The 24,206-nt window shown below is 41.8% G+C and overlaps 1 protein-coding gene across 5 annotated transcripts in view; it reads left to right on the top strand.

Annotated features, from left to right (window-relative positions):
- FLNB (filamin B) overlaps positions 1-24,206 on the top strand; it is a 308,431-nt gene that overhangs the window by 275,138 nt on the left and 9,087 nt on the right. For all 5 annotated transcript variants that reach the window (XM_077452005.1, XM_077452003.1, XM_077452004.1 and 2 more), the window contains 6 exons: positions 4,730-4,996; positions 5,928-6,065; positions 7,102-7,217; positions 13,411-13,543; positions 16,339-16,515; positions 22,972-23,190. In XM_077452005.1, coding sequence (XP_077308131.1) covers positions 4,730-4,996; positions 5,928-6,065; positions 7,102-7,217; positions 13,411-13,543; positions 16,339-16,515; positions 22,972-23,190 — 1,050 coding nt within the window. The remainder of the gene's footprint in view (positions 1-4,729; positions 4,997-5,927; positions 6,066-7,101; positions 7,218-13,410; positions 13,544-16,338; positions 16,516-22,971; positions 23,191-24,206) is intronic.

Raw genomic sequence — 24,206 nt, 5'->3', positions numbered from 1 at the left:
CGATACCACATGTGTGTTCTTTGTCGTCTGTACCCATAGGTGCAGCGACACTGATGCTAATTTTAATTAAATTTTTTTATATCCTACTTAAAATACACTGAGCATTACCTTTTTCACCCTCGGCTTGACCTTAACACCAACCCTGACACTGACCTAGATCAAACCTTGATCTATCCATTTTTTTTTTTCTATTCTTACACGCACACTTGTTTTTTTTTGTTTTTTTGGGGTTTTATTTACTCTAGCAAGGAACGGAAGATGCAATGAATCTTTTTCTCTTCATTCAGTGGAAAAAGCATACACAGTGGTGGGCTTTACAGTGATTGATCACTGTGATAGCCAATCAGACGATCACAGCATTCAGGTAATTGGGAAGCAGGGCTTTCGTTGAGAGCCTAGTCTCCGTACTTAGAGTGCACTGGGCATATGTGGTTGTAAAGACCCTTACCTGCTATGTTCAGTGGTTTTGCACAAAGCGGCTCCCAACCTCCTCTTCTGGAATCCCCTGATGGTTCTCTTGGCTCCTCCTTTTCTTTGTGTGCCCCAAAGCAAGTTGCTTGCTATGGGGGCACACGTGCAGGCTTGATCCTGAGCCAGGCTGTGTGGCTCTATTAACCACTTCCCGACCAGCGCACGGCGATGTACGCCGCCGGCGGCACATGCCGGTCGGGACCCTCGTGAGTCCAGTCGGGGGTCCCGCGGACTCTATCGCCGCGGGGATACCTGCGATCGTCTCACAGGGAGGCTTAACAGGGAGATGCCATTGTAAACAGCATCTCCCTGTTCTGCCTAGCAACAAGTTACACTGATCTCTGCTCTGTGATTGGAGCTGAGATCAGTGTTCACTAACACACTGCCCAGCCGCCCACAGTTAGTAACCCACCCCAGGACACACTTAACCCCGACACTGCCACCCCCTGGTTAACCCCTTCACTGCCAGTGTAATTTACACAGGAATCAGTGCATTTGTATAGCACGGATTGCTGTATAAATGACAATGGTCCCAAAAATGTCCGATGTGTCCGCCATAATGTCGCAGTCACAATAAAAATCGCTGATCGCAGCTATTACTAGTAAAAAAAAATTATTAATAAAAATGCCATAAAACTATCCCCTATTTTGTAAACGCTATAAATTTTGAGCAAACAAATCGCTTATTGCGATATTTATTTTCTTTTTTGAAAAATGTGTAGAAGAATATGCATCAGCCTAAACTGAGGGGGACAATTTTTTTTATATATTTTTTGGGGATATTTATTATAGCAAAAAGTGAAAATGCGTTTTTTTTCAAAATTGTCGCTCTATTTTTGTTTATAGCGCAAAAAATAGACCGCAGAGGTGATCAAATACCACCAAAAGAAAGCTCAATTTGTGGGAAAAAAACTTCAATTTTGTTTGGGAGCCTCGTTGCACGGCCGCGCAATTGTCATTTAAGGCGACGCTGTGCCGAATCGCAAAAAGTGGTCTGGTCTTAAGCCAGCAAAATGGTCCTGTCTGAAAGTGGTTAACACACAGCACAGTTCAGCTCCATCCCTACTCTTTGATCACAGGATTTGATTGACGGTAGCAGGAGCCAAGGGCTCCCACTGCTGCCTCCTAGCAGAGAGCACCGCTGCAGATGGGCACAGAGCTGGATCTAGATTGGGCACAGGGTACAAGGGAGTGAGGGGGCGTTTAAACACGGGGACATTTTTTACCTTAAAGAGGAACTCCAGTAATTTTTGTGAAAATAAGTAGGCAGCTACAAACACTGTAGCTGTTGAATATTAATAAACAGATGCTTACTTATCCCAGGATCCAGCCCTTTGCTCACCCGAGGGGGTGGGTGCCGGCATCTTAACTGTAGGCACCTGGCTGCGACAGCTTGCAGTTTCACAGCCGGGTGCCCACTGCAGATGCGTGAGCTGTGCTGTGCATTGTGAATGGTCCTGCAGTTTTATGGGACCTGTAATGCATACCAAAAGACTGTGGTGAGAGAGGGGAGCAGGAGAACTTTTGCTCGGAGAGCAAATGGGAGCACCAGTCAAAACCAGGTCTTCAAAATTGTAAACTTATGTATGTTTTGCTTTGTGCTTATTGAGGTGCAATATTTAACAATGTTTTCTGCTACATGGCTCATGTGTGCATTGTTGTATATAGATGTATAGTATGTTTTATTTGTGTTATGCTCAGTTACTTGGTTCCAACTGTCCTTATCTCGAGAGGCTCTTTCTCAGACTTGCCATATTCCACCATCTTCTGGAATGAAGCAGACTCTCCAAACTCCGCATCCAAACCTCCAAAGCAATACAACAGGGATAATAGGGACCGAGGGTGTGTTCTGGAATACATAGCATGTGCTTGTGGATCTTGCATGAAAAGTTTAGCTCCACTAAACTTGAACTGTATTGGTTGCTGTGGTTTGCTCTATTTTGCACATTAGTAAAAGACTCCCTTAGAGGGACATTTAAAGGGCTTGATGCATGAACCAGCAGTAATGCTTACTACATGCCTAAAGACCAGTGTCTGTCTTTTGTTTGCATCAGAACTTGTTCCTCTTGCCTCAACAAGTCAATGGGTATGCAAAAGCAGGTTAATAGATTATAGGAAGTAAAATGCAAATCCGAAGGTAGTCCACTACAGGTGAAATGCACCTATCAATGAGAATGATCCCACAAGCGTCTTAAACTGACCTCAAATGCAAGCAGAATGCATGTGAAAGCAAGCTTGCATTTGGCCATTGACCCAAGCCTGTCAGCACAAGCCTCATCTTTCAGCTAGCAGTCATATCACTCATGAATGATATAAGATACACCATAATCTAAGAATCAAAACGTTCAAACAAAATGTGTGATAATCTTTCCCTGTCCATTGTTTATGGCAGTATTGTATCCCTTGCTGTGTAAACAGGTAGCTTTATAGTTTTTAAAGTATGAATACACAATAGGTAGATTTTAACATTAAAGTTTTCATTTGCCATTAAAAAGTAGTTTGTGTATGTGTGTACAATATATTACCAAAAGTATTGGGACTCCTACCTTTACACGCACATGGACGTTTATGGCATCCCAGTCTCAGTCCGTAGGGTTCAATATTGAGTTGGCCCACCCTTTGCAGCTATAACAGCTTCAGCTCCTCTAGGAAGGCTGTCCACAAGTTTTAGAAGTGTGTCTATGGGAATGTTTGACCATTCTTCCAAAAGTGCATTTGTGAAGTCAGGCACTGATGTGGAAGGAAAGGCCTGACTTGCATTCTACGCTCTAATCCATCCCAAAGGTATTCCCAAAGGTATTCTGTCAGGTTGAGGTTAGGACTCTGTGCAGGATAGTCAAGTTACTCCAACCCAAATCCACTCATCCATGTCTTTATGGACCTTGCTTTGAGCACTGGTGCGCAGTTATGTTGGAACAGGAAGGAGCCATCCCCAAACTGTTCCCACAAAGTTGGGAGGATGAAATTGTCCAACATGTCTTGGTACGCCTTAAGAGTTCCCTTCACTGGAACTAAGGGGCCAAGCCCAACCTCTGAAGAACAACCCCACACCATAATCCCCCCCCCCCTCCACCAAAAGATTTGGACCAGTGTACAGTCCTGAACTCAACCCAATAGAACACCATTGGGATGAACTAGAGCGAAGTCAGCAAGCCCAGCTTTCTCATTCTCAGGCTGTTAAATGACTGTCACAAACACTCTGCTCAGTGAAGACCAGGACCTGAGCGGTCAATGTTCTTTGAGCATTCAGTTCTTGGTCTTAGAACCAGCAGAGCACAGATGCAGCATCAGACCGATGGCACATTCAGGGGCTCTGCAGATGTCTAGGAGTGGACCTATACTTGAAATTTAAAGTTTTTCTGTTCAACGGGGAGTCATCAGCTTAATTTATTAAAACAAAGTAAAAATGTACCATTATCATATTCTCAATTAGAAGCAGCAGCACAATCCCACACATGTAAATGCATAGGCACCCTCTTTGTTCATCTAGCCTCACAGTAACCTGTTGGTGCTTAAAATGGATCTAGGTAAGAGTTTTGTGGAATTGCATATCGTTCACAACTGACTTGTTTGTAGGGTACATTTGGTTTTGGTCTCTGTTTTTATTTATTTTTTATTTTTCAAATGATGGGTACACCTTTTACTTGGTAATAGATCCACATTAAAGGGTAGTAATACACAGAATCTTGGGATTTCTTTTATTTTTTTTATTTTTTTAGCGGACAATAATTTCTGTTTTACTACCAGAAGTGAGTAGGGTGTAATAATAAAATATTACTATGCCTCTGTATAAACTCATTTTTTTATATTTAATACACTGATAATAGTACTTACGGTACATCAAGCTGACCTCTTTACATCTTAAACCGAATTCTGAAGAATCATTGAAACAACTTTGCATTACATTTTTAAATTCATCATTGTAGGTTTAGCACTGATAAAGAAAGGAAGGGCAAAATGTTAACCCTTTACACTCTCTTGGTTGTTTGTCTGAAGCACAATCCCTTTAAGAATAAGTGGGGGCAGTCAGAACAGGACCTATTCTGATGGGATCTAGTGACATCTGTCATTTCCAGCGCTGGCCATCCAAGCATGAAACACGCTGGCTGAACAGAGATTATTGCTGTATATTTGGTTTTGCAGTGTTTGCTTCTGGGCCTTTTTTGCCTGTACATTGATTGCTTAGTCATTAATGCTGACACATTCTAAGTGACTCCTAGCTGTACTTGATTGACCATTTTTCTTTTTTAATTCCTAGAAATTGACAGGAGAGAAATAACAGCTGAAGTCACCAGTCCCTCAGGACAGACAACTGAAGCTGAAATTGTAGACCTGGGCCAGAATACATCCTGTGTGCGCTTTGTTCCTCAAGAGATGGGTGTGCACACAGTCAGCGTAAAGTACAGAGGCGAGCATGTGCCAGGCAGCCCGTTCCAGTTCACTGTGGGGCCCCTGGGAGAAGGAGGAGCTGAGAAGGTGAAAGCTGGAGGTCCTGGCCTGGAGAGAGGCGAAGCTGGTGTTCCAGGTGAGAAATCTACCAATCCATCAAAAGGGGGAAAAAATAAAAAATCAAAAAAAAGTGCACCAGATGACATAGGCCACACATTTTGACTTCTGCACTAGTTTTAGATTTAAAGCGGAGGTCCACCCTAAAGTGGACCTTCCGCTCATTGGAACCCTCCGGCGCCACAATTGGCACCTTTCAGGGGGGAGGGGGGTGCAGGTACCTGTACAGTACAGGTATCTGCACCCACTTCTGGCGTAGATTCTGCAGAAGGTACGCCCCTTTCCACAGAATCTACGCCCCTTTCTGAAGGTCCCCCGCTGCCTGCTGGGAAACACACGGATCCCAGCGACAGCGGGGACCATCCTTATTGCGCAGCGAGACTCGCACATGCGCAGTAGGGAACCGGGAAATGAAGCCGAAAGGCTCCACTTCCTGATTCCCATACCCAAGATGGCGGCAGCATCACCCGAGAGACTATCAAGAGATCGGCTTCGGGTGCCGACATCGCGGGCGCGCTGGGTGGGTAAGTGTCATTATTTTAAAAGTCAGCAGCTGCAGTATTTGTAGCTGCTGGCTTTTTAAAAAAAAGAAAAAAAAAAAACGGCGGACTCCCGCTTTAAATTTAGAATTAAAATAAATATATCTGCAGTTGTTTCATGAGAACTTTGTTTCCTGATTTTAATGGTATAACTAGAGCTGACCTGTGTTTGTAATAGCAATCGTTCCGTTTCTAGCCATCATTCTTCTGTTCCAGCGTAAAAGATGAAGGTAGCATCCAAGGCATCTTGCTTAGCAAAACACTTTTTATATTTCTATTTTATATATATATATATATATATATATATATATATATATATATATATATATATATTAATTAAAAGAAGCAAGAAAAGCACATAGAAATATTTGATGTATAATGGCGTGTTGCTTTTTTTTTTTTCTTCTCCAGCTGAATTCAGTATATGGACACGTGAAGCAGGAGCTGGCGGACTGTCTATTGCAGTGGAGGGGCCCAGCAAAGCAGAGATTTCATTTGAAGATCGTAAAGATGGGTCTTCTGGCGTATCCTATGTTGTACAGGAACCTGGTGCGTACTGACTGACTAAATATGGTCTCATACAATTTTTTAAATTTAATTTTAGAATGGGAAAGTTTAGCCATTTTTAGAATGGGGCTGTATACTATAGTCTTCTTTTTTTTTTTTTTTTTTTAACAAAAGTGTATACCATAGTTTTAGGATTACTTCACTCTTCACTGAGAACTGTAGAAGAATATAGCTTTCTTTATTTTTTAATTTTTTTTCATTCTTTATTTTATTTTATAAATAAACCTTGCAACTTTCACAAAAGGCAATTGTATTTTCCTTTTTTCTTTTTTTTCTTATTCTTCCCTTTCCTTTTTTATTTGTTTTCTTCGGTTTTCCCCCAGAATTTAGCATTCTTACTGCTCACAAGGTGAGATTCAGGGTTCACTTGTTTCACTTCCTGCTGTATTGTGCTATGACAAATACTCACAATGCGACATCACCCCAAATATTACACTAGAGGGGGTCAAGGCATTCTAGGTAAAATAAACTTTTCAGAACTCGGAATCAATGGTTTTCACCAGCAGATGTTTTCCAATCGGTTGGACATGTCTTGTCCTTTCCAGGTTGAAGGTATTTGTTTGCAATAGTTATTCACAACATTTCAGTTTCAGATTGTGCCTGAAGCAGGAAATGGTTAAAAAATTTGTCAGTGCGATTTATGGAGATTTCCCATCACTTTCTGTCTGGTAGACAGAAGAAATATCTGTAAAGTAAGAAAAATCCCATCTTAGTTGTCAATGCAACAAATGTCCTCATTGTAAGACTTCTCTTCTATTCCTGTTCTGGTAACATCTCAAAATTTCGGATTTTCCATCAATGTTCAGTCCTAAATGGCAGTGGTCACCAGGACACACAGAGGAGGTGAATCTCTTCTGTGGAACACACAGTATTAAAAACCTGGCAATGGTTGTAATCCCTCATCACTCTATTCAAAATAGAAAATTCTACATGTCTGTTTTTTCGTGTTAATACATTCCATACGTTTTGGCTTATTTGGCTTTGTAACTGTTTTCTCCTTTTTTTTTTCTTTTTCTAGGTGACTATGAAGTGGTTATCAAGTTTAACGATGAACACATTCCTCAGAGTCCGTTCCTGGTTCCCATCATCGCTCCATCTGATGACGCTCGAAGGCTCACTGTCTCTAGTCTTCAGGTGAGACATAAGGAAACATCCCTTCTGTCTGTCAACCGGTGACCCATTAAATCCTTGTTTACTAATATATACCAAACCCAGACAAGTTTATTTCAAACGGCAACCAGTTTAAATTTTGCCAAACCCCTACAGAGAAGCACACTTGGTTTAAGTCCAAGTTAGCCCTAAACAACCGTAGCCACTGTGACAAGGAAAGGAATGGGAATTTTCCCAATAAGAACGCAGACCGTAATAATTTAACAGAGCTCAGAGGCTTGTCCCATTCTGTCCAAATTCAGTCAGGAGGTGGAAGGTGAAGTTTTGGCTGGACCTCCACTTTAGGTAGAATAGTATAATGTTCCTTTTTGAGGTTAATAATATCTAGAAGAATATACAGATTTACAGGAAACTTTTAGGAAAACATGGAATTGAATTCACTAATTGACCCTCATTATCATCTTGTAAAAGATATGTTTTAGAGAGACTTGGAATTCATTATCATTTGGTAAGTTCCTAATTTAGAGGTAGTTTCCTCAGTTTAGTTTGATTAGTCGATATCTAGATGCTCCACCTATGGCCAAGCCTCAGTTGTTCTGATCTGCAGAGCTGACCATACGGCAAAAAAATTTTTTTTTTACCAGATTCAACTGTCCACACTGACGGAGCAGATGGCCGAATCCTCACTACCAGGCTATTTTTTTATGTTGGCTACCACCACCAACTGTCCGAATGCCCAAACGGCCACTGTTCAGACAATTTGGCCTGGCTTCTTTGATCTTTTTAAATAAAAGGATGTCAGGTGAGAGGGGTGTCCCCCTGAAAATCGAATTTCGGCCAGTTCATCAGGAACCAGACAAGATTCACACAGTATATGGCCGGCTTAGGAGATCTGACAGTAATACATTGCCAAACCGGATATATCCGGACACTGAGCTAAAACATTTATATTGTGCAGAAGACGTTAAAAACATTCCTGCAATAACTCGCCTATATTATAGCATTCCTGATCTCCGCTATGAGAGAAAATGTCACCTAAAACAGAGGCTGGGCAACAATATTTTGAAGTGCTGCTATAATAGACCTTCTGTGAGCATGTCAGAGGTGTTTTATAAACTTGCAGAGTTAAAACCACCCCACAAAATGTGACCCATTCAGGTGAATAGGAAAGCACCACAAACACTCCACATTCGCGTGCAATGCACACAGGCACAGTGCATTTGTTCCGCAAAAAAGAGGTTAAAATAGGCAGGGAGGAACACTCATTGCTTTTCAGAAAAGTGAATTTTCGAAAACCTGGCATTTTAGGGTTGTTTACAAGGTCATAATTGGTCACAGTTGCATTTTGGTGTTTTTCTTGTGTTTCATTTAAAGACCTTTGACAGCTTTTTTTCCCTCCACAGTACAGTTATTTGCTAAAGAGGGAGACAAAGCATAATCCATTTTACAAGTGCACTGTATTTTACCTGTACACTGCTCTATACAATGCTCCAGCCCCCTTTAGCATTTAGCTGGGATATGGTAACGCCAACATACCCTCCAGAAATATCTCCATTATGCTTTCTATCCAAAATGAAAAAATATATACGTTTTGTCTATAGTTGTTCTTTAAGGGACACGGTATTTCATATTCATGAACCCTGGGTTATGTTGCCATCTATAGGAGGATTGGCCTCTAGGAGGCTAGCTAGTGGAGGCCATAACTTCTCACATAAGTAGTCTGTGCAATTGTAGCAAAAACAGCAAGGCCAATATATACCCTAAATGGGGAGGGAGCTGTGTTTAACTCATTAGGTTCCAAAAAAAGATGAATGCAGCAAGTATAACAATCTAACTTTCTGTCTGGTCTATTGAGGGACGCATATATTCTTGGTTCATGAATATGTAGTGCCGTGTTAAATCGATTAGTAATTGTTACATTGAAGTGGTGGTAGAAAAGGCTGCACAAAAACAAATCTGTTAAATGTTGCTTCCCTCATTGCACATTTTCTCCTAAATTCCCACTGAAATAAATGTTTCTAAGCTCTTTTATGTACGGTAGTTGTATGATCGCAAAGCTCTGGCCCTCTATTATGTTGTTGTGGCTGCTGGGCATGAACGCCCTGCAGCTATGGTCGCTTTTTGAGTGAAGTCGCTGCGCTATCGGATTCAAAACCGTTCTCTGTCAGCAGACACACACAGACCGGTGGGATCTATGCAATCACCTAACCGCATAGGAAAGCGTTATTAAACACAGAAGCAAACATTTATTATATTGCAGATTATCAATTCTTAGATGTGGTGTCTGCATTCGCTTTCTTTTTTAGGCTTGCTTTTTTATTTTCACCTGGTGATCTGGCCAGTAATTCTGTTTTTCAACAGAGCAAGCTGTCCTACAGATGCAGCAGTTAGAGGATTGAGACAAACCATTTACCACTAGCAGGGGTGCTTACAATGATCGGCTTTTATTTGTTTACGTTAAAGCTGTGTCCCAAAAGGAACAAAACTGCTGTAGCTGCTTGTTAGTGGTTCTAAATCTGCTAATATATGTAACACTGCCCTTTCCCCAGACTGACAGTGCTGCTGTCCAAATGCTCCTTTGTGACTTTTTTTTCTTTTTATTGGTAACAATAATACAAGCTATCCAAAGAATATTTACAGTAGGCAAAGCAATGAAGAAAACTGACTTCATGCACATAACTAGGTGCTTTGGAATGCTGAGTTTCACAATGACACAAATGCATTTTATTTGAGTATAGCACCAAGATAAGGGAAGCCAAAAGAGAAAATGGTGAAAGAAAAAAGAGGGCCGAGGTTGTCTCCCCCTGCCTTATACCATAGAGACTTGATCTTTAGGCATGTCAAAAATATGTCATATCTTGCGGATCTCTGTTTCACCAACAGTTTGGGGGTACCTCTGAAAACATGTAATTTTTAGCAACACCCTCTACTGTCTGGCTAAACTTTTGTAGCCTGATTCCTGCAGCTTGGAAGAAATGGAAGTCTAATGGGCAAAAAAGAATATAACCCTGTTCTGTCGAGAGTGTGTCATTCTGCTATGCAGTTGAAGGGCACGTAATTCTCTGTAGGAGAGATGAGCAAAACATACTCCGCCAACAGACCATGTGTGAGTGATGATGTCTCTTTACAATATAGTTTGAACGTTGATGGAACCGTAGGCTCTGTTTGATTGGGTTTTATAGGAAGGAGAAAATGTTTAAGCTAGTAGGCCTACCAGCTTGTGAAGGGTCTTGCATGGATTGAATCGATTGGATGGTTTTCCATCTATCCTCCTTTCTAAAGTCCATCAGCCTGAAGATATATAGCTTTTAGGAAGGGATGAAATCTGGAGTCCTGGCAACCTGATTGGAAGGCAGGATCGCCCTGTTGCTCCTTAATCCAGTGTGGGGGCACTCCAAAACTAGAGGTGTGTTACTGCCCAGATCACCAGGTTAATAGAGGGAAAAAAGCCTATAAAAAAAAATGCAGCCACCACGTCTAATGATGAGTAAGTAAGATGCAAGACATTACAATTTTTTGGTTTGGGTTTAATACTGCTTTAATGTGGGATGCATTTGCCAGATACTACAGCCAGATTGCAACATTTAAAAACACACTACACATGCAGAGGTATGTAACTGTCCATCCAACATAATATATGGAAAAGTGCAAGTGTAAGTTGACCCAGAGTTAGGCAGCAGTTGGGTAAGTATTGCTTGCCTTTGTTCCTCGTGTGACTCCCGGCATTGCAGGCAGAGTATAGAAGTGGGTGTGGTGCAGAAAAAGATCCCCATTTAAAATTGATATCCTATTAATGTATGTTCCCTATTGGGAAGATGTCAGCTCACCTCCTGTCCCTTTTGATATATTTATATTTTGTTGGAGTTTGTGTCCCCCCTGAGACTTCTAATCAGCCCTCTCCCTACAGGGAAGGGGGGCACAAACTGCAACAGAAACTCTTTCCTTTTCACACTAAATGTACATTTGGCTGAAATTGAGTTTAAATAGTATTCACCTATAAATGATCTGTGCAGTGAACCCCTCTCATTACAGTGATAAATAAAAACTTACCCCAGATGCCAACTTATCCCTTTGCCACCCAGTCCGGGCAGTGTCATGGTAGTAGATAGTGTGATTAACGGTCTCTTCAATATTCGGTGTGCAGTCATTGTTTCCACAGAGCCAGGCCATTATTTTCTATAGGAAGGATAAGAACATGCACTTTAGCGGAAAGGATATTGCTGTGCTGCCTGCAAACATACCTACCAGGACTCTACCTGGGCAGTAAAGAGATGTCTGCCTCATTTAAACTGTGTTGTAATGGGTCAGGGGGCACATTGAGATATTAAATTAAACTGGAGCCTACCTCTAAGTGTATGTAAAGCCACAGCTTTTTTGGTTTTAGATATAGTAGGGCTTTGTTAAACCCCTGTCAAGTTATTTTTGTGTTGCCTGTGTCCTGCTGGGGAGATTTCAGTTCACCCCTTGCCCTGGAGACAAAACGAGAAATGAGAGGAAATTTCTCCAAAGTGAACAGAATCCCTTTTTAAAGTGGTTCTAAAGGCAGAAGTGTGTGTTTGTTTTTTGGGGGATTTTTTTTTTTTTTTTTACTTTAATGCATTCTATAAATTAAGATAAACTTTCTTCAAGCAGCTCCCCCTATGCCTAAATACTTACCAGAGCATGCAATCGATCCAGTGATGTGCAGAAGAGCAGAGGCTCTCTTGGCTCTCTCTCTCTCTTCATTGGTTTAGACCAGGGGTCTCAAACAGGCGGCCCTCCAGCTGTTGCTAAACTACAAGTCCCATGAGGCATTGCAAGGCTGGCAGTTACAAACATGACTCCCATAGGCAGAAGCATGATGGGAATTTTAGTTTCGCAACAGCTGGATGGCCGCCAGTTTGAGACCCCTGGTTTAGACACAGCAGGAGCCATTTGCTCCTGTCAATAACAGCAAATGAGGAGGGAGTGTGGCAAGGTTGAGCCACACTCTGTGTGTCTTATGGACTCACAGAGCTGGCTCAGGAACAAGCACACACGACTGCCCCCATAGCAAATGGCTGGCAGGGTTGGGGGAGGACCCAGGGTGGCTGACGGGGGACCCAATAAGAGGAGGATGCTCAATGCAAAACCTTTGCACTGAGCAGGTAAGTATAACATAATGTTTTAAATAAATAAGTGAGCCTTTAGACTCACTTTAAGCCTGCCATCGAAAGTCAGCTGGTTCAGCAGGGATTGGCTGAATTTCAATCCATGGTTGTGCACAAGTCGATCCATCGATTGACTTGTGTGCAACCAGCCTGTTGGGTTTTCTCTGAACGATTAGTGCCACAGACTATAAACCAGCAAAACGAATCATTGTGTTCCCCAGGCAGGGAAGACTCCCCACCAGCAGAACATAATAGGGCTATGGGAGGGATTCCCCCCTCAATACTGACTGAACCAAGCACTTTTCTTTCTTACCTGTGTTGGAAGGAAAGAAAATTGCATACTCTATGGCCTACTTTACAGAGTTGTTATAGGAACAGGTGTACCTATAGATATGTATCCTCATCTATTGCTTTGGTAACAGATCCACAATTTTGGATTTCCCACCCTAGACAGACACCAACAGCAATATAAAAATGACAGTCTAATGCCCTGTACACACACTCGGAAATTCAGATGGAAAAGGTCTGATCGGATTATATTGTCAGAAAATCCAATCGTGTGTGGGCTCTATCTGACTCTTCCGTCGGAAATTCAGACGGAAAAAATTTGAGAGCAGGATCTCAAATTTTCCAACAAAAAATTCGATCTGACTTTTTCCGAACGTTTGTAGAGAATTCCGATCGGACAAAGTGCCACGCATGCTCAGATCAAATTATGAGACCAAAGCTATTGGCTACTAGCCACAACGTAGTCCCGTCTTAACGAACGAACATCATCGCGTTCTGAACGATCGGATTTTCCAACAACTTTATTCGACCGTGTGTATGCAACACCAGTTTCGGACAAAATCCATCGGAAAAAATCTGACGGATTTTGTGGTCGGCATTTCCGACTGTGTGTACAGGGGCTTTCCCTTCCACAATCTATTTAAAACAAAAAAATGCCTTTATATACACTTTAAGTGGTTTTAACAGGAATTCTGTATATTGTTAAACATTTGAGGTCATTGCTGTTCAAACCTTTTTAAACTTGGAAAAAAATATTGCAATGTCTTTATGCCTCTAATGCCTGTGGTTGTGATTGTCAGGAGTCTGGGCTCAAAGTCAACCAACCAGTATCATTTGCTATCAGACTGAATGGGGCTAAGGGCAGAATCGATGCCAAGGTGCACAGCCCCTCCGGAGCAGTAGAAGACTGCCATGTGTCGGAGTTGGAGCCAGGTAAGAGCAGAGGCGTAATTTATTTCGTACAAGAATTCTGGGATGTGTCATTAATATGGTGAAATGCACAATATACTTGTCATAGCATATCATTATTAAGTTTGTTTTACTTGACTTCGTTGTAGGTTAGGGCATTTTGCTAAAGTACAATTCTATGTTTCCAGGAAATGTTTTATATGTATTTTTAATATGTAGTAATTTTAAAAGTTAGAGCAATAAATTATTTTTGATAGGAAGTAATGTGCGTGTATATAAGACACTATTGGCTGTAAACAAGTGGGTGCTTACAGCCACGTTAGTGCCATACAGTGTGCATGAACATGCAGAACCTCCATAACAGCTTCTCCAGGACCCCCAGCGGCAGCTGTCCATTGATAAAAATAAGATGCAGCTATTTGAGGGTATGCACTGGTACTTGAGTAAAATACGCACATGAATGTATGCCCCAAATCCAAAGTCTGCGTTTAGGGCAGTGATTCTCAACCACGGTTCCTCCAAAGGTTGCTAGGGGTTCCTTAAGCATTTGGGCAATTTCTGCCTCTCATATAAGTTCCCACTCACACCATTGATCTTTTTAGCCATCTGTAAGGAGGTAATTCTTCCCAATGACCACAAGTGTAAGGACCATTATTTCCACTGACCATCACACTATTGTATCACAAGTTTCAGATTTCTAATTTTTAGCAGGGGTTCCCCGAGACCAGAGAACTATTTCAAGGGTTTCTCTGTGTTAAAAATGTTGAGAAAGGCTTGTTTGGGGTATATGTCTGTGCACATGCTGAAGTGAAGTCATCAGTAGAGCCAGGACATGGATACTTGTGGATGCCTTCACACCACACTATTGATGTTAACCTATTGCAACTCACATTTAGAGAGCAGTCAGAAGATGGTCCTATCCAGGATGTAGAACAGCTTATGCAGTTGTGGAGGCACCCAGTCTTGCAGAGCTAAGATTATGCTTTAGCATCTAAAGAATAGGGATGAATTTGGGAGTTCTCAGAAGTTCTCCTCTCTATCCAGACTTCTACTTCACACTGTTTTGAAGTCTAAACAGCTGCAGGTCAGGTCATTCCCAACGCCACATCACATAAAAATAAAGGGTAGGGATGCTGGTAACACCAGTGCCCTTACAGTATATATGAACTATATTTAGTCTATTCCAGTTTTAGTTTTTTCTATGCATTTATTTAGAGAAGTGGTATCCCCTTCCTTTTTGGTGAACTACTAACCCACCTAATCTCCTTAGTGACCAGCATTGTGCTGCTTTGTTTATATTTGGTGCAGGGCAGGGAATGACTCAGCGCCACCAATAGGACTTTAAAAGAGTTCAACATAAAAGTTCAGTAGTTGGGATTATGTGCGACCTCCTCTCTACCAAAGCAGGGACCAGTATGATGACAATATAATTAGTGTGCTGTAGATATGGGCCCCTCCCCAACCCAAACTTGGAGTAGTTGAACTGTAGAAGTTTCACCCAAAAAGAGCAAATTAAGGGAAAGGGCCTACTAGTGTTGCCTGTGGGCTCCTTGCCGCTTCTCTTTTCCCATTACTGGTTGCCATGTCGTGTTCATCATTGTGCCACTGTAGGCAACCATCTTGGTAGATAAGCAGGCATTTGCTTCCCTATGTCTTATGACTGGTGGGGATATATTCAAGTGGCAAAATAAGAACCGGGAGATGCATGCACTGCAGGTCCTCATGTGCAGATTTCCTCTCCAACAAGTAACAGTGGTGACCTCACCAAATCTCTTTCCAAATCTTATGAGATTAGCAGTCAGAGGCAGCAATGCCTTAGATCTAAAATTGCAGATATGCATATGGTTGTAGGCAAAGTTCGGGGTACTAATTAGGCACAATTAACATTTTTTTTTTTTTAAAGATATGTTTATTGAATTTTTCAAGCGCAAAGAAAGGCATGATAACATTTGCACGTACTGGTACTTATGCTTTAGCACATGCCTAAGAAATTTTCATTTCAGGAGTAGATGTTGTGCATGGTGGGTGCAAGATTGTAGTTTTTGGGATGCTCATCAACTATTACTAGACCTTAAACTGAGCCTATCATTAAGAATTCCACTTCATAGGTCACATAGCAGCTTTACTTAACTTTTTTTGGGTGGGGTAAAAAGTACCTTTTCCTTGGCAGGTATCATTTTGTAATCTGAACTGATTTCCCTCAATGTAGTCTATTGTGAGAGATTATACAGACTGCAAGAAGTATGTTGCTTTCTGTCACAGACCCTGTTTTATAGACCTGCAGTAAAATAAGAGGATCAGCAGGAAGCAGGGGATGCATGTTTAATGAGTTGCCCACCTGAACATACACTAGATTGCCAAAAGTATTGGGACACCTACCTTTACCTGCACATGAACTTTAATGCCGACTTAGTCTGTAGGGTTCAATATTGAATTGCCCCCCCCTTTGCAACTATAACAGCTTCAACTCTTCTGAGAATATCCACAAGGTTTAGGACTGTGTCTATGGGAATGTGGAATGGGAAAGGCCTAGCTCACAGTCTCTGCTCTAATTCATCCCAAAGATGTTCTATTGGGTTGAGGTCAAGACTGTGCAGGCCAGTCAAGCTCCTTTACCCCAAACTGGCTTATCCACATCTATATTGCCAAATACTTTTGGCAATATAGTGCATCTAAAAACAGCCTATACAGAAGTTTTGTTTTCTAGGAGTATTGTCGGCAGTATAGCATACTCAGTTTGTTACAAAGTGTTGTCATTTTAATATCTATATGATTTAAAACAAAACTGACCTATGATCTGAAACCTGTTGTGTTCCCAGACAAATATGCTGTACGTTTTATTCCACGAGAGAATGGTATACACACAATTGATGTGAAGTTCAATGGCAGTCACGTGCCTGGAAGCCCCTTCAAAGTGCGAGTGGGAGAACCAGGACAGGAAGGTGACCCTGCACTTGTGACCGCATATGGAAATGGACTGGACAGAGGAGTTACAGGTAGGCAAGCATTAATTGGGTTAGATTTATAAATTCATGTTTGTTGTAGGTCAGGAGAAAGCTTCAGTATCAATAAAATCAAAAATAGTGTATTTTTATTTTTGGATTGAGTTAGACCGTCTGTCAAGTTTTTTTATTGTAGTTTATAAATTATTTTATTATTGTAGTTTATTATTGAGTCCCAATTATAGAGATTCACTCCTCTGTTTGTACTAGTGGCTATTGTGTTTGAATAATGTACACATTCTGTTCAGGTGTTTTGCCCTGCTTTCTGTGAAACTGATCAAGAGTAGAGATGGGCTCAAGCGTGATCGGATCGTACCCACCAGAAAGCCATCATTGCCAATCATAGGCAGTGAGGCATTTCCCGGCCTGCAGCTGCGCATACACTCGCTGCCTATGATTGGTGGTGTGCAGTAACGGCTTTCAGGCAGGTATGATCTTGGGCTAGGATAGTCTTCTTTAGAAGTCATTTAAATGAAACTTTTATTGATGGGAATTACAGAAACTGCTGTCCCTCTTCTGAAAATGCCAAATGCCTGGCTCTTTGGCTTTAATAATGCGAGGCACAATCTTGGAACAGGTAAGTAGAGGAGTAAGTGAAGTTGAAACTCTAACATTTTCAGAACATGTTGCATTTTCAAATGAAGAGGATGGCAACAACAGCCTTCCTATTATCATCCTAGATTTCCTTTAAAGGCATTATAGAACTTCCTATCTACACCTTGTGTTTTTCACCTGAATGAGATCTGCTTTGATCCTGTAGTTTCATGGCATCATTTGTTGCCCTGTACACACAGCCTATAGTAGAGTAAATCTTCACATTCCAGTGTTAGAAGTTTGTGTTCAAACTTAAGGCAAGTGTTTGTGTTCAAGTATAAGGCATGTGCAATGCCACTGGTCATGCGAATGCATGACCTCTGTCTAAGGCCCCTTTCACACTGGTGTAGTCCACCAGGAGATCCGCTGGGAACCTGTCTGCGGATGCATAATGGGCACAGCCCGCTATTCTCTATGTGGCTGTCAGATGGAAATGGACCATCTGTCCGTTTGCAGCTGACTGTCATCCGATCCGCTAGACGGAGGGAGAACAGATCCCCATCCATCTGTTTTTAGCAAACAGGATCAGATGTCAGTGGGTGTCAATGGGTCCGCCTGAAAATCTGACAGGCAGAGCCAATCGGTTTGTCAGTGTGAAAGGGGCCTAAGAACTGACACTTACTGTGAAAACACTACATATCTCACAATCTCTGGGTCTCTCAGTCTATCTCTCTGCAGGTGAGAGCTACACAGTAATTAGGTCTGACAAAGACCAAGCAAGTAAAGCAATTAACCACTTCCCACCCGGCCAATGCACATATACGGCCGGGTGGGAGCCGCCTACTCCTGATATGACGTTCAGGAACGTCATTCAGGAGTAGCGGGATCGCGCGCGCCCGCGCAGCGGCGCGATCCCGATGCGCCCGTGTCACCCGGACACGGCGCATCTCAGATCGGCAGGAGGGCTCTGTGATTGGCCCTCCTGATCACATGACGGCCGTGTCCAATCACGGCCGTCATGTGATGTAAACAAACAGCCGGTTGCTAGGCAATCGGCTCCTCCTCTCCTCACACAGAAGTCATCGCTGTGGAGAGGAGAGCAGATCGCTGCAGCCGGCTGCTGATCAGTGAGTATGAGCTGCTTTTTACAGCTTTTTACTCACTGATCACCAGTCTAGTGTACACAGTAAACACACCACACAGTAAACACATCACACAGTATAAACACAATGTCCCCACACATGTCCCCAAAACATACATGTCCCCAAATAATAAAAACACATGTCCCTAATAATAAAAACATGTCCCCCACATATGTCCCACTAAAATCACATGTCCCAATGATTATCTGCACACATATGTACGTGATCACCTGCACACATATGTACATGATCATTTGCGTACATATGTCCGTGATCACACAAACCAATTATTATACACTTAACGGATTTTTTTTTACCAAAAACATGTAGCAGAATACATTTTGGCTTAAATTTATGACAAAATTTGATTTTATTGGATTTTTATTGAAGTAGAAAAAAGAAAATATTGTTTTTTTTTTCCAAATTTCCGCATTTTTGCGCTTATATCGCAAAAAAAAAAAACGGAGTCGTGAATAAATACCACCAAAATAAAGCTCTATTTGTGCGAACAAAATGATAAAAATTTCATTTGGGTACAGTGTAGCATGACCGCGCAATTGTCACTGAAAGCGCTAGAGCGCTGAAAGCTGAAAATTGGGCTGGGAAGGAAGGGGGCGAAAGTGCCCTGTATTGAAGTGGTTAAGAGAGCTCACCATGCAGTCTTTTATAACATTAGCACTCCCACATTTGTGATACAACATAGAGGAAATGGTGAGGAATGGATTGTGACCCAAAAAGGTGATCCCTGTCCTTTTTAGGGAATAGGAACAAGTAAGGTAAATAAATACATGGCTGTAGGGGGATTAGTCAGCCATGACAGTACAAACTGCAGCAGTAACATGTGAGCCCCTCATTACAAGGTAAAGATAGCAAAGCACACATGGAATATAACTACACTAATGCCTAGTTAAAACAAAAATAAAACATTTCAAAGTTCACAGTGTTTTAATATGACCTTCAGGTGTAGGCAAGTGTTCTAGGACAGATTGTGAAGTGTTTGGTGACTTCTGTCAGTGTGACAGTGTAACTGCATGTTCTCCTTCCCCCTCCATATTCCACTGTCCTGTGACATTGCACATCATGTAAGCATTGCGTATCAGCTGTGTGCAGGCAACAGAAGTTTGTGAGTGCGGCCAGATATGCTGACAGTTTGATGGTGCGGAAGTGACGGCAAGTTCTCCTACTGTCAGCCTGTGTATGTCTGATAAGCACGCAGTACATTCATTGTTATGTTTACGGTCCATGTACAGAGCCAGATCTTTGTTTTACAGCAGATGTTCTTATTCATTTATTCCATTGAACATAAACAAGCAAAGGAACAGTATTAGAGGATGCTAATTTTAGCCGGTGTTTATCAGGGAAGAGACTAAGACGCGTGGATGGAACATTTGCATTATGTTGATGGTGGAATCCAAGGATAAGGGAAGCCTATCTTGTTACAGGCTGGCAGTGGTGCTGTTTGTAAAATGGAAACAGATTTCATTTTGTAACTCAATTGGTGGACGACTTTGATCTGTTTTTTTGGACAATATTGGCTTTTCAGATTACATGTTGTGAAATTTCACACTGTGAATAGATTTCATATTCTGCAGCCTGTGCTGGACATGTGTAGCTTCCTGTCAGCTGCATATGTGCAGCAGCTTTAGGGACTCCAAAGGAAAGGGAACCTCAAGGGACATCAGTGTCGAAAAGTGGCTGCCAACAGTGATGGTTTATCAAGCTTCTAGGAGGAGGTGCATCTTAAATTATTAGTAACGGCTCAATGAAAGCCTGTTGGTATAGGAAGATGCAACCCAACATTTAACTGCTCAATGAGCTGGCCTCAGTGAGCAGTAAGGACACTCACTGCACAACAGGCTAGCAGTTGGCAAAGCTTTGCCATCAAGTCAGGCCCCAGTTAAAAAGGAAATTCAAATCAGAGGGACACATAAGAGTGTTTAATGACCAATGCAGCAAGTTTGTGGCAACCCAACCTTCTTGACTCCATAGTCATGCCTATAAAGCACAAAGGGTACCATCACACCCTCCTAAATGAAATGGTCTTCCTTTATTGCATCTTTGGTTAAATTAGTGACACATGTCTGTGGCTGGAGCTCCCATACACACTTTGACACAACTTTGGATGGTGGGTGCAACTTGGATGTGACTTGTCCCTCTGCAAATTTGGATCCACTGTTGCATGTAAAACATTCAGGTATGACTTTCATGCAACTTTTGAGGGTTAACATTGAAGCCTGTGGCTCTCAATTTGCATGACATGCGGACCAAAGTAGTGCATGGACTACTTTGAAATTGGTACGACTTTAATGCCGTGTACACATGACCAGACTTTGACAGAAAAGATCCAACAGAACGAATCCGCCAGACAATTAGATCGTGTGTGGGCTTCATTGGACCTTTGCTGTCGAAAAATCAGACGGACTTTAGATTTAGAACATGTTTCAAATCTTTCAGATGGACTCGAGTCCAGTCAAAAAATCCATTTGTCTGTATGCTAGTCCAATGGATGAAAACCGACGCTAGGGCAGTTATTGGCTACTAGCTATGAACTTGCTAATTCTAGTGCAGTCGTACGTCATCGAGTGCGAATCCATCAGACTTTGGTGTGATATTGTATTGCAAAGTCCGTCGGAACTCAGCTGAAAAGTCAGTTGGGAAGACTTCGCACCTAGTCTGCCAGAAAGTCCGGTCGTGTGTACACGGCATTAGTCGCACATATATGAATGGTTATCATTGGAAAACATGGGTTACGACTTGCCACGTGACTTCGATGTCCAAGGTCGCATGACAAATCGCATAAGTTTGAAAGAGGTGTAAGTGTTTTGGACTGGCGTAAGCTACACTGCTTTGAGTAAGGGCTTGTACAGATTGAATTATGTAAGCACAGATGTATGCTGCTGGTTTTAACCAAAGATGCAATAAAAGTGACTTTTTATTCAAACAGGTGATTGCCCAGCTTACTAAGCAGTGTAAGTGAATGTTAGACCAATTAGTTTTGATAATTGTATGCACTGAGCTAAAAATGTAATGCCATTGGAGAACGCCATCCCTGCAAAATATGGATAATGACAGAACTCTGGACGGCTGCACTCCAAAGCTAAAACGATGCTTTTTTCAAATAATATTTAGGACAAAGCAAATTACATCACAGCAAAAGATGCTAACAGCTGACGCGTTTCGCACTAAGGCTAGTGATTACTCATAGCTAGTGCAAAACGCGTTGGATGTTAGCATCTTTTGCTGTGATATCATTTGCTGTGTCCTAAATATTATTTGAATAAAGCATAATATTAGCTTTGGAGTGCGGCCGTCCAGAGTTCTGTCATTATCCACATTATCTGCATGTTGTGGCTCGCACCCGGATCCCTTCACCTGGAGCAATTATCTCTGAGTTCCCAGGACCTGCCTTTGAGCGGTGGTATATATCTCTCTTGTGTTTCTCTGGACTTTTTCATCCCTGCAAAATAGTCTTTGCAAGCTCTGAAAGAACCCAGCATAGGTTAGATTGCAGGACCTCAATAGGTTAGATTGCAGGACCTTTTTGGTTACTTGCTATAAGACATTCTCGCTTGTCTTAACTCAACAATTCATTACGTGCCACTTCAGTTAGGCCCATCATACACTGTGCGAATTTCTTTCCTGCAACCCGTGGGAATTTGCACGATTCCCTCATCAACACTGATAAGTGCTGATGGGGGAATCGTCAACTTCCTTCTCCCAGCTGGGGGGGGGGGCTGTGAGAGAGAAGGCAGTGATTATCACTAGCGGCTATAACAGGGGCTATCGATAATCGTAAGAGAACCTGGAAGGCTGCGTGTACTCAAGTTGATTGCCAGCCTTAGACTCCCCAGTTTTATCAAAAAAACTTTTGTGAACACCTGATCACAACGCCTATTCTATGGTATGGGCAAAAGACCCCTTCCAAATACGTTTTTAGGTTTCTCCAGTGAAAGGTACTGTAATACTACAACATACAAAGACATATTGGATAATTGTGCACTGCACCTCCAACCTCATGGAAACAGTTTGTAGATGGCCCTTTTTCTGTTCCAGCACAAAGCTGGGTTCATAAAGACATGGTTTGAGAAGTTTGGTGTGGAGGAACTTGAATGCCCTCCACAGAGTCCCTAATGAACACACTTGGGATGTATCAAAACGCCTATTACGGATAAGGTCTAACATTCCTACAGGTACACTTCAAAATGTTGTGGAAAGCCCTCCCAGATAATTGGAGGCTGTTGTGGGAAGGATGGGGGAAGTTTAAAATCATTAATGTGCATGGTTTTGTAATGGGATGTCCCACAAGCTCATGTGGGTGTGATAGGTGTGTCGACTTTTGTCCATAAAAGTATTGAAAGCCTTTGGCAGCCTTCCACAGCATATCCTGCTTTATGATATTTGACGCAACATCTCAAAAAACCCATACAACTTGCTTATGTTTCCTGTTTTTGCCAAAATGCCGTCAGATCTTCTTATTTTTCCAGGCTAATATGGAAAAACACTTGTTTGATAAGTCATCTTCAGTATCAGGCAAAATGACAGCTTTAGTTAGGGTTGTTGCAGAGCAACAAATCAAAATTCAGTCATTTATGGAATGTAACGGAAGTTAAATTTGAAGTTTTAAATCTGTTTGGTGTAAAAAATATTGACAACTAAAGCCCAGTGTCTTTTACATAAAGCAGGGCTTGGTATCCTTTTCTACACTTGACAGTTAAAATAATGATGCCAAAGTCTGTAGTAATTTTTATGTGACCCTTTTACTTTTCCTTGACAGGTAAACAGTCAGAATTCATTATCAATACAAGTAAGGCAGGGCCTGGGGCTCTCTCTGTCACCATAGAAGGACCATCAAAAGTGACCATGGACTGCAAGGAGTGTCCAGAAGGCTACAAAGTCCTCTATACTCCAATGGCTCCAGGAAACTACATGATTGGAATCAAATATGGAGGTCCAAACCACATCATGGGAAGCCCATACAAAGCCAAAGTAACAGGTGACTGTCAGGTTTTTGAGCAAACATTGGTGCTACTTCATAAGAGTGTGTGTGTGTGTGTGTGTGTGTGTGTGTGTGTGTGTATATACACATGTACACTGTTGATGCTATATAAATCCTGAATTACATATACAGTGTATATTTTAGAATTCATTTGTGCTGCTAAGTTTACATATCCTGACAGAATTTCTTGCCCATTTTTTAAGAGAATATGAATGATAACACAAAAACTTTTCTTTCACTCTGAAGCAATTTATTAATCAACTGTGTTTTACTCTTTTTAAATCATAATGGCAACAAACTACCCAAATGACCTTGATCAAAAGTTTACATACCCCAGTTCTTAATACCGTGTATTGCCCCCTTTAACATCAATGACAGCTTGAAGTCTTTTGTGGATGAGGCTCTTTATCTTCTCAGATGGTAAAGCTGCCCATTCCTCTTGGCAAAAAGCCTCCGGTTCCTGTAAATTCTTGGGATGTCTTCATGAACTGCACGTATGAGATCTCCCCAGAGTGGCTCAATGATATTGAGGTCAGAAAACTGAGATGGTCACTCCAAAACCTTCACTTTCTTCTGCTGTAACCAATGACGGGTCGACTTGGCTTTGTGTTTTGGATCATTGTCATATTGGAATGTCAAAGTACGTCCCATGCACAGCTGCTGATTGGCATTCTCAATTCCTTGGATATCCTTTTATATGCCTTTCCTGTTTTATACAGTCCAACTACCTTTTCCAGCAGATCCTTTGACAATTCTTTTGCTTTCCCAATGACTCCAGAATCCAGAAACGTCAGTGCAGCACTGGATGAAAGAGGCAAAGGGTGTTTCACGAGTCCAGAAACTTATTGACCTTTTTTACACACACACTAATTGCAAGCAAACAGATCACAGGTGAGTATAGTTACCTTTTAGCCTGGTTTCACACTAACGCAAACTCAGAGATTACATGTGATTCGCACCCGCATTGCAGGTGCCGATCACATGCAATCTTTGAGCAATGTGAGTTCAGCCAT

The sequence above is a fragment of the Lithobates pipiens genome, unplaced genomic scaffold (genome assembly GCF_037356315.1).
Source record: "Lithobates pipiens isolate NorthernLeopardFrog02 unplaced genomic scaffold, aLitPip1_a1.2 Scaffold_23, whole genome shotgun sequence".
NCBI lineage: Eukaryota > Metazoa > Chordata > Amphibia > Anura > Ranidae > Lithobates > Lithobates pipiens.
The sequence above is the reverse complement of the archived record's forward strand: the minus strand, read 5'-3'. Positions and strand labels throughout refer to the sequence as shown.